General features: G+C 47.2%; 1 protein-coding gene across 1 annotated transcript in view; it reads left to right on the top strand.

Annotated features, from left to right (window-relative positions):
* Window positions 1-11,219, top strand: part of LOC125033313 (plexin-B-like) — a 20,426-nt gene that overhangs the window by 746 nt on the left and 8,461 nt on the right. The window contains exons 2-7 of the mRNA XM_047624696.1: window positions 466-610; window positions 2,029-2,162; window positions 2,890-3,091; window positions 3,534-3,680; window positions 8,731-8,793; window positions 10,218-10,371. Coding sequence (XP_047480652.1) covers window positions 466-610; window positions 2,029-2,162; window positions 2,890-3,091; window positions 3,534-3,680; window positions 8,731-8,793; window positions 10,218-10,371 — 845 coding nt within the window. The remainder of the gene's footprint in view (window positions 1-465; window positions 611-2,028; window positions 2,163-2,889; window positions 3,092-3,533; window positions 3,681-8,730; window positions 8,794-10,217; window positions 10,372-11,219) is intronic.

Genomic DNA, 11,219 nt, shown 5'->3' with positions numbered 1-11,219 from the left:
TGTTGAATGGGGGAGGGAGAGGGGGCGGGGGAAGGGGAAGTGGTTGGGCGAGCGTGGGTGGAGAGTCCTTTTTGAGTGCGTGGGGAGGCCGGGTAGGGTGGGGGGGATGGGAGATGGGGACATTAGGGTAGGGTAGGGAAGGGTAAGGAAGGTTGAATGGGTGGGGGTAAGGGGAGGGAGGGAGGGTGGGAGGGGGGTGTGGAAGGCGATGAAGATGCGTGAAGATCTTATATAACTTTTGTTTACTTGATTAAGTCGCGGATTTCCTTCAATCTTTCGAAAATTTAGTTAAGTATATATGGAGTTTCGTCCGTGAAGTGATATAGAGGGAAAGAATGTAAATAAATAAAAGTGAAAATGGAGGGTTGATGGGATATGGCAGGGAGGGGGGAGGGGAAGGGGGGAGAGCGTGGGCGTGAGGAGCACAACGCCCAACACATCACACGTTTTGACGCGATTGTAAAGTGCGCCGCCCACGCCCGATAAAAAACGCCCGCGGCACTTTCCCAGCCCGCCCGTGGCCCTCCGCCGCGGTGGCACTCGCACTGGCACCCAAAAATGTCTCAATTATCACGCCCGCGCTCCCACAGGTGTGCACGTGTACTTCACAGTCATTAACTACGGGCGGGACTTAAAGAGACAGATGAATTAGATTGGATTAGCGAGGGAGGGGAGGGGGAGGGGAGGGGAGAGGGGAGGGGGAGGGGAGAGGGGAGGGGGGAGGGGGAGGGGGGGGAGGGGGAGGGGAAGGTGTAATTAGCTAGATGAAGAGCCTCGTGTTGTTAGAGGAAGGGTAGGGGGTGGGAGGAGAAAGGGGAAGGGGTGGGGGGAGCGATCATTACGCCCCCGCCCTCGAGTGTGTCGTTAAAAGTGTTTTGGAGGGACTGTCGCGCTGTCTTCGAAAATGATGGATCGTCCACTAGCCACGCGTCCTTCTATTCGTCCTCCCCCACCTGCCCTCTCTCCCTTCTCCCCACTCCCCCTCTCTCCCTTCTCCTCACTCCCCCTCTCTCCCTTCTCCTCACTCCCCCTCTCTCCCCTTTCCTCTCTCCCCTCTCTCTCCTCTCTCCCCTCTTCCATCTATCCCGTCTCCCACCTCTCCTTTCTGCCCCCCCCCCCTCTCTCTCTCTCTTCCCCTCTTCCCTCTTTTAGCTCCATTGGTCCTTGTCCCCTCTTTGCGCGTTCCCTTCCCTCTGCCTTTCCAACTTTCCTCTCCCCTAATTTTCTCGCATCTCGTCCCCTTCCTCCATTTTTTTTCTCTCTCTCTTCTTCCATTCTCTCTCTGTTCCCCTTTATCCTAACATTCCCTGTGCACCTTACGCGCTCCGCTCGCCAGCCACACCCTGCCCTGCCCCTTCCGCGGTCCTTTCGCTGTCACCCCGGCTCATGGGCGCGGGTAATCTCACACAATGTGGGCCTTCCTTTTGACCCCTCCTCTCTCTCTCTCTGTCTCTCTCTCTCTCTCTCTCTCTCTCTCTCTCTCTCTCTCTCTCTCTCTCTCTCTCTCTCTCTCTCTCTCTCTCTCTCTCTCTCTCTCTCTCTCTCTCTCTCTCTCTCTCTCTCTCTCTCTCTCTCTCTCTCTCTCTCTCTCTCTCTCTCTCTCTCTCTCACTCTCTCTCTCTCTCTCTCTTATTCTCTCTCTTATTCTGATTCGCTCTCTTATTCTCTCTGGGGTGGGGGGGGGGGGTGCAGGTAAAGACATCAGTGGGCGCGAGACTTTAATTCCAGGCCTGGTGATGAATGCGCTTCGACTCGCTCTAAGCTGATGGTGATGATGATGGTGAGGGGGGTTGGGGGTGATGGTGATGAGGGGGGGTTGGGGTGATGGTGATGAGGGGGATGAGGATAGTGATGGCGATGATGAAGACGACGATGATGGTGGTGACGATAACGGTCATGGTGATGAGGATAATGATGACGATGATGGTGGTGATGGTGGTGATGGTGGTGATGCCCCAATCGAGTATTACATCTATCCACCTGTGAATACCAATCTCATTTTCCCTTGTTTCTTCTTCCTTTGCACAGGCGCGCGCGCACGGCCCCCGCACCAACTACGACGTGGCGATGCTGCAGTTCGAACAGCTGATCGCGAACAAGCATTTCCTTCTGTCCTTCATCGACACACTCGAGTCCCAGAAGTCCTTCAACATCAGAGACAAGTGAGTCCTCCTTCAGCTTCTCCTTCTTTTTCTTCTTCTCCTTTCCTTTTTCTTTTTCTTCTTTTTCTTCTTCTCCTTTCCTTTTTCTTTTTCTTCTTTTTCTTCTTCTCCTTTCCTTTTTCTTTTTCTTTTTTTTCTTCTTCTCCTTTCCTTTTTCTTTTTCTTTTTATTATTTGTTTTCTTTTTTTTTATCCTCCTTCCTTTTCTTTCTTCTTCTTTTTCTCTTTTCGTCTCTTTTCTTCTTCTTCTTCCTCCTCCTCCTCTTCCTCTTTCTCCTCCTCCTCCTCCTCCTCTTCCTCTTTCTCCTCCTCCTTCTTCTTCTTCTTCTCCTTCTTCTTCTTCTTCTTCTTCTTCTTCTTCTTCTTCTTCTTCTTCTCCTCCTTCGCCTTCGTTGGTTTTATAATATCATTGTTGAGGATATTGCTGCTATTGTTATTTGTATTAATCCTTAGTTATTCTTAGTATTAGTATTGTTATCAACATTTTGTACTGATTTATATTGTTGCTAATTTTCTATTTGTTATATTTTTCTATCCTTATTATTATTATTATTATTATTATTATTATTATTATTATTATTATTATCATTGATGATTATGATACTATTACGATCATTACTGACGATGTTCTTTCCACCCTCACCTTCGTCATTATCATCATCATCATCATTATTATTACCCTCATTATCCCACCGTACCTAACCCCCCCCCCTTCCCCTCCTCCCCAGGGTGAACGTGGCGTCCCTGGTGACGGTCCTCCTGATGGGACGCATGGAATACCTGACGGAGGTGCTGCGCTGCCTCATGCTGCGGCTGGTGTCTGCGGCGGCGGCGACCAAGCACCCGCAGCTGATGCTCCGCCGCACCGAGAGCGTGGTCGAGAAGATGCTCACCAACTGGCTGGCGCTCTGCATGTACGGCTATCTGAAGGTGCGTCGAGGGCGAGCTGGTGGCAGATGCTGGAGAGGGAGATGTTGGAGATGATGTGGAGATGATGGAGATGTAGATGTTGGAGATGGAGATGATGGAGATGGAGATGATGGAGATGGAGATGATGGAGATGTAGATGTTGGAGATGGAGATGTTGGAGATGATGGAGATGTTGATGTTGGAGATGTAGCGAAGGAGATTTGAGTGGATTAGATAGTTTGGTGGAAGGATTTGTGATGGAGAGTAAGCCCTTTTTTTATTGAATCCAGGACGCCAGTTTTGTGTACTTTCGTATGAAGCAAAAATGTAATTAAGATAAAATAAAATAGAAATAAATTTCTCCATCACATTTGTAAGTTTATAGCACTTGATATTAACCATCTCCCCCTCTTCTTCCCCCCCCCCCTTTTACGGCACCCCCTTCCCCTCCCCCCCTCCCCAGGACGACGCCGGCACCGCCCTGTTCCTGCTGTACAAGGCCATCAAGCACCAGGTGGAGAAGGGCCCCGTCGACGCCCTCACGCACGACGCCCGCTACTCGCTCTCGGAGGAGCGCCTTCTCAGGGAGCAGGTCGACTTCAGTCCTGTGGTGAGTAACCGATTGATCCCCCCCCCCCCCCCCACCTCCTCTTCCCTGCTCTCCCCTCCTCTCCTCTCCTCTCCTCTCCTCTCCTCTCCTCTCCCCTGCTCTGCTCTCCTCTCGTCTCCCCTCCTCTCCTCTCCTCCTCTCTCCTCCCCTCTCCTCCCCTCTCCTCCCCTCTCCCCTCCTCTCCTCTCGTCTCCTCTCCCCTTCTCTCCCCTCCTCTCTCCTGCTCTCCCCTCCTCTCCTCTCCTCTCCTCTCCTCTCCTCTCCTCTCCTCTCCTCTCCTCTCCTCTCCTCTCCTCTCCTTTTGCCCCTTTTCCCCCATTCCTTGATTCCCAGTTCCCTTCCTCTCATTCCCCATTCCTCCCCATCCGCGATTCTTTTCCTTTGATTCCATTCGTTGATTCCTTTCCCAGTTCACTTCCTCTTCCTTTCTCTGTTTCTCTTCCTCTTCCTCGTCCTGTTTTTTCTTCCTCTTCCCTATCCATTTCCTCATTTCCTTCCCCTTTCCCATTTTCCTCTTTCCCTTTCTCATTCTCCTTCCTTCTTTCCCATTCCTACATCCCCATTCCCTATTCCTCATTATTCCTTATACCTTATTCCATCCTCCCCCCCCCCCCCCCCCCCTCCGTATTATATATATACATTTTTTTTCTTCAAATTCCTATACAAGTTCACTACCTTCCCCCTCCCCCTCCCCCCCCCCCTGCTGTTGCATTAGCTTTTCTGTGCTTGGGACAGACGAACATTTGCCTCACTTTTGCCTCACTTTTGCCTCACTTTTGCCTCACTTTGGCAATAATGAGGAAGATAATTAACTGGTGGAAACATACCGGCTATTTTGAAATGTGTTCGTTTTGTATTTTCATTTCTCTCATTTCCTGTCCCGAGGTCATGGAAAAGCAATGCGGATGAGCGGGGGGGGGGAGGGAGGGAGGGAGGGGGGGGGCTAGAATCCAGTTTAAAAAAAATGCTTGTGGGCATACTTACCTGCTGTTTAAATGAAATAAATACAAACACATGTTTTCCCCTGACATAAATGCATCATATACATGCAAATATGCATACAACCCCGCACACACACACACACACATACACACACACATACATACATACATACACACACACACACACACACACACACACACACACACACACACACACACACACACACACACACACACACACACACACACACATACACACACATACACACATATATATAACCTAACCCATAAACAAAATAATAATAATAAAACAAAAAACATATTTATAAATAAACATCACTAGCCCAACCAAACAACCCCCACCCCCACCCCCCACCCACCCTTTCCCAAAAAAAAACAAAATCAAAAATTCAAAAATTCCAAGAAAACACCAACATAACACTTCCCCCTCCCCCTCCCCCCTCCCCCTCCCCGCCCAAGAGGAAGTAGAGTCTCCTCCGGGAGCCTTCCGCAGAGTCTGCTTGCTGGTGGTGCTTGCTGGGTCTTTAGAGGGAGCTTGCGAGGGCACGGGGCGCGTCGCTGCGGCTCGCTTCTGCTAAAACACGGCCTTCATGTTTATTAATGCTAAAAGCTGGTTTTATCATTATTATTATTATTATTATTATTATTGTTTTTATTATTATTATTTTTATTATTTTTACTATTATTATCTTTTTTTTTTATCTTGAATTTTGTTAACGTTGCAGGATGTTCCTTTTTTGTGTGATTCTTCGTTATTATTGTTGTTATTGTTTGGATTGTATTTGTTTAGTTGTTTGTGTTGTCTTTGTTTATTTTTGTTTGTATTTCGGTTGGGTTTGTTTGTTTGTTTGTTTATGCGGTTCGTTGTCTTGTCAGGTGTGATTCTTTTTTTTTTTTTAGAGAGAGAGAAGGAAGGAAAGAGAGGAAGAAAGAGAAAGAAGGAAAGAAAGGAAAAGAGAAAGAGAGAGAGAGAGAGGGAGGAGGGAGGGGGGAGGGGAAGGGAGATGAAGGGTGAGAGAAAAAAAGGAGGAGGAAATTTTTTTTTTTTAATTCCCTTGCTACTTCCCTCACCCTCCCCCCACTCCCCTCCCCCTCCCACGCCGCTAATACCCAAATGCCATCAATAATGGGCGTCAGAGGCCTCCTTTCCCGCCCGGGTATTGACTCCGCGGTGAAAAATGGCGGAATATGAGAAATTGGGCGTCGTTATTCCAGCGACGACCAGAGGCTTTTTGACACGCCCCCTTCCTCCTCCTCCGGGCCTTTTTTTTTGGGGGGGGTGGGCGGAGTTTTTTTCTTTCTATCCTTTCTTCTTTTCCTTTTTCTTTTCTTGTCTTCCTTCCTTTGTCTTTCTTTCATTCTTTTCTTTTCCCCGTTTCTCCTCTCTATTCTACTTCATTTCCTCTCCTTCCTTCCTTCCTTCCTTCCTTCCTTCCTTCCTTCCTTCCTTCTCTCATTCCTTCCTTCCTTCCTTCCTTCTGTTCCCTTGTTCTCTTTTTCGTTATCTTTCCGTCTTTCCCTTTCGCCTCATCTCGAAAGAAAAGAAAATGAAAGAAAAAAAATAATACTTATATAATTAAACGTGTTTTATCTGTTCTTGAATTTTTGTTCTCTATTGCCTGTTGTTCTTCCTTGTTTAGAACACCTTCGAGAACATTTGGTTTTTCTTTTTAGAGAGAGAAATTGTGTCGTTTTAATTTTATCTTCATTTGTCTCTCTTTCTCTCCGCGTCTGTCATATCCTTTTTTCTCTTTCTCTTTCCCTCTCTCTCGCCCTCTCATTTCCTTCTCTTCCGTTCTCTCCTTCATCCGCCGATGTCTTGATGTTTTCGAATAAAGAGAAAGAGATAGAAAGAAGGAAAAACAGAAGGAAGGAAGGAAAGAAAGAGAAAGAGAGAAAGAAAGGGAGAGAGAACGGTGGGGGGGATGGGGGGGAGCATTCATAAGGAACCCCGACCCCTCCCCCCCAACCTCCTTAAGAACGGCGTCTTTTCCTGAACGGCCGATCATTTAGTTAACTACCGCGCTCGCCCCCCCCCCATCCCTCCTGGCCCCCTCCCCCTCTCTCCCAAATTTTTTCTCCGTTCGGCAATTCGTCTCAGTTCCTCATCTGTTTTTTTCCCGTTCTCCTTTCCTCCCCATTCCCCTTTCCTCTCCATTCCACCCCCCTTTCTCTCTCTCTCTCTCTCTCTCTCTCTCTCTCTCTCTCTCTCTCTCTCTCTCTCTCTCTCTCTCTCTCTCTCTCTCTCTCTCTCTCTCTCCCCCCTCCCTCCCTCCCTCCCTCCCTCCCTCCCATTCCCTGTCCTTTGTCCTTCCCTCCACCCACACCCTCTTTTGTTCCTTCTTTTTTTTTTCCCCCTTCTGCCTCCCTCCCACACCTCCTTCCTTTATTTTTCTCCCCTTTTCCGTTACACCTTTCCCCTCTTTCTCCCTCTCTTTTCCTCCCTCTTCCTTCCATTCTTTCCTTTCCCCTCTCTACTCTCCCTTCTCTCATTTCCTCCCCTCTCTCTATTCCCCGCTTTCCTTTTCTCCTCTTCCCCCTCCTTCTCCCCCCTCTTTTCTCCCCATGTCTCCCCTCTCTCATTTTCTCTCCTCTTTCTATTCCCCGCTTTCCTTTTCTCCCCTTCCCCCCTCTTTTCTCCCCATTTTTCCCCTCTCACATTTTCTCCCCTCTTTTTTCTCTCGCGTGTTGAGGGCCCATTCACAAGTGCCGTTTCGAGCACATATTGAAAAATTGCCCCATCTTAGTAAATTGCATAATCAATGAGGTTGTGCGTCCTTTTGCGGTCAACCGAAGAGGGGGGAGGAGGGGGGAGGGGGGGAGGGGGGTAGAATGTGTATTACGGAATTGCGGGATGGAAGGATAGGGAGGAGGAGGAAGAGACGAGAAGAGAAGAGGTGTACGAAAGAGAGGAAGGTTATTGGATGGAAAAAAATCTATGGTGTGTTTCTTGTTTTGTTTGTCTTGTTTTTATTTTGTTTTGATTTTCGATGGTGTTTTTTTGTGGGGGGGGGGGGGTTAGGGTAAAGGATACCGACGAGATCTAAACGGCCAGCATCACCACGAGCCCGCCCACAACCCTTGTAAAACACACACACACACACACACACACACACACACACACACACACACACACACACACACACACACACACACACACACACACACACACAGACAAACACACACGGAGCATACGCTACCACCATCAACGCACACATACAAATACGCACCCAGCACATTCCTCCTCGCAATTTATGCATTAAAGGATAAATCCATGAATGAGAAATGAAATCCCCCCCCCCTCTCCCCCATATCTTGTATCTTGTACTTTTTTTCTCTACATATCTGCATGTCATATTATGTTGTGGTCATGTCTCTCTAGCCAGGCGGTTTGCCGTTACCTTAGCGTGTGTTTTCTGAAAGAGTTACGAGGGAAAAAAATACCGTGGGGTCGTAGTTTTATATATATATATATATATATATATATATATATATATATATACATATATATACATATATATATATATATATATATATATATATATATATTGTACGGGACCGACCTACAGAATGCTTTTTTCTAACATCACGTTGACGTTTTTTTTATCATTATTAGTTTTATTTTTTTTCAAACCATGGGATGAAATTGGGGTGTCACAGTGGGACAAGATGAAATCTATGAGGCGGGGTGTGAATAAGGAGGAGGAGAAGGAGGAGGAAGAGACGAAAGGAAGTGGGAGGGACGCAAAGAGAAGAAGAGGTAGAAGAAAATCCTCTCTCAGTAAGTCTTCCACCTCTCAATTCCCTTCTTCTTCCTATTTCCCTCTCCTCCCTTTCTATGTCCCTACGCCCTCGCTTCCTTCTCCTCCTCCTCTTCCTCTTGCTCCTCATACCACCCTTCCTCCTCCAATCCCCCTCCCACCTCACACCCCACACACCCCAGCCTTTAAAAAAAGAGAAAATAATCAAGGAAAAAGAAAGGAAACCGCGAAGTGAAGAGCCGCGCCCCACCCACCTCCTCGGGGACTCCCTCCTTGAGCCGGCGATGACTTCCTCCTGTAATCAGCTTCCTGTTCTCTTCCTTGCAGAACATCCACCTGCTTCATGATGACCCTCACTATGAAAAAATACCCTACCAGACGACCTATAGTGTATGTATGCCTGGGGAGCTGTTACTTATACTTTGTTTCCTGTCAACATAGCCACGACTTTCCCTTTTTTTTTTTGGTTTATACTACTCATGTATTTTACTTGTTACTACTTGCGTGTGCGCGATGTGTGTCCATGACTCCTCTGAAGGACACAAGGCTGTCATGGGTCTGTCATGCTTAAGGGGGGGGGGGGAGGTGAAAGTGTTGGGGATCAAAGGGTGTTAAGAAACAGGGTCTTTTCGCACGAGTGGGGGAAGAGAGGGAGGGGTAAGAAGGAGGAGAGGGGGGGAGGATAATTTCTGTGGGTGTGTAGAGCTTTCTTAGTGTGTATTTCTTAGCGTGGGTGCTTTGGCCGTACTAACCAGCCTAGGTTTGTGTTCCTCTCAGCGGGCTTCTTGGCAGGGGAGACGCGTCTTGGCTTCGTCTTAACTCTTGATGTGAAATGTTTACTTGCTTAATTATACATGTTTTTTTTTTATGTAAACATTACGGTACCTCTGCCATTTACGCTGCGAGAGAGAACGACAAAAAACAAAGCAAAAAAAACATGCGTGTATGTATATAAGTAGATATACATGCACGCATATCTGAAGGCATATAGAATGGGTTATTAACATGATTAACAACAGCTCTAACCATTGGAGAGAAAAAATATATAAGCTTAAATCATCTGAGCACTGATTTAACAATTAAGACAAGTTCAAATGACAGCCTAACGAATAATTAAAAGCCGGGAGTAAGAGACCGTGCGGTGACCTCCACGAGCCAGCTGACGCCCGTGGAGGCTTTTGTGTTTAATAAAGAGACAAAGTATAGTACCAGTGACCTGCTATCCCCCGCCCATGTAGCGTTCCCTTACGCCCGTCGGGAGGGGGAGAGGGAGGGAGGAAGGGGCGTGATGGAGCGGGACGGCGCCCCCCGCCTCCTCCCTTCCAGAAGGAGGGAGAGAGGGAGAGGGAGAGCCTTGCTCACGCCCTCTCACTCCCCTCTCACCCCCCTCTCACCCCCCCCCTCTCTTTGCCCCTCCTGGCGTTCCCTCTTAGTTTTTATTTTTATTTTTTTAGTCTTAGCAATACCTCTTTCTTAGACTTTTAACCCCTTAGTGTCTGTCGAGTGATTCTCTTGTCTTGACTCTCTTTGTGTGTGCAACATTTGCAACACACTTTCTCTTAAGCCTTGCACGACCCACTCGTTGTATGTTGATGATGATGAACCTGACTCTTGCATCCTTGTTGCACAGTTCTTGCCTTGCAAATGCACCATCCCGTGCACACCATGGAATCACAGTCACACCTTGATAACCATTAACAAAACAAAGAAAAAGAGAAAAAAGCAGAAAGACAATTTTTTTTTTAAAGGTATCCATTACCCTTCTTTATACTAACGCTCCCTTTTCCCCTCTCTCTTGTCTCCCCTCTTTGCAGACGCTGGCCATGTACGCCGAGGAGTACGAGGAGAAGGTGCAGGTCAAGGTGCTGGACTGCGACACCATCACGCAGGTCAAGGCGAAGATCCTGGACGCCCTCTACCGCAACACGCCGCAGTCCCTCCGACCCTCCGTCCACGAGGTCGACCTTGGTAAGCAGAGGGAAGGGGGAGAGACCTCGACCTCGACCTTGGAGGTGGAGGTGGGGGGTGGGGGTGGAAGGGTGGGGGTGGGGGTGGGGGTGGAGCTAAGGGGAGGGGGTTTTGGGGGGGGTTCAGTCATATAGGGGTAATATTTTTGGGGGGTTCAGTTAGTATTTTTGAGATTGTCATTATTATTATTACTATTAGTAGTAGTAGTAGTATCAATTATCATTATTATTAATGTTACTGTTGTTGTTGATTTACGTGATTGATTATTCTTATAGTGATGCTGTGGATGATTGTGCCATCTGACTCCTTTCTTAGCATTATTTCCTTAGATTTAATTACTAATGTATTGTATTTTTTAATGTAAACCTGGCATTGATGTGCGTGGTAAAAGCCCGACTCTAAATGCTGACTCGCATTTCAATCCTTTTTAGAACGGGCGATTTATTGCCGTCGTTTCATTACTAAATTTAAAACGCCCCTTTTTATGCTATTTATTTTTTCATTTGTTCTCATTTGTTTCTTTGTCTCTTTCCCCTCTGAAATAACCAGTTTTAGAAGACCTCGAAATTCAATCCCGTAGGACTGGCGGGGAAACGCACTTTACCTCCGGGACTGTTCCGCGCATTGCTCTGTTATCGGGGATTCTGTCGTAAATTCTCTTGTGTTTTTTCTTTCTTTCTTTCTTTCTTTCATGTGTTTTTTCTGTGATTTACTCTCTGATGTTTTGTTTTATCTTCGTTTTCGTTTCGTTTCCCTTTCTCTTTCTATTCCTCTTTGTTCTCGATCTCTCTTTTTGTCTTTCTTTTTCTTTTTGTCTATCTCCCGATCTTTCGTTCTCTCTCTTCTCT

This window comes from Penaeus chinensis, chromosome 16 (assembly GCF_019202785.1).
Source record: "Penaeus chinensis breed Huanghai No. 1 chromosome 16, ASM1920278v2, whole genome shotgun sequence".
Taxonomy (NCBI): domain Eukaryota; kingdom Metazoa; phylum Arthropoda; class Malacostraca; order Decapoda; family Penaeidae; genus Penaeus; species Penaeus chinensis.
Note: the sequence above shows the minus strand (reverse complement) of the source record. Positions and strands in the feature narration are given on the sequence as shown.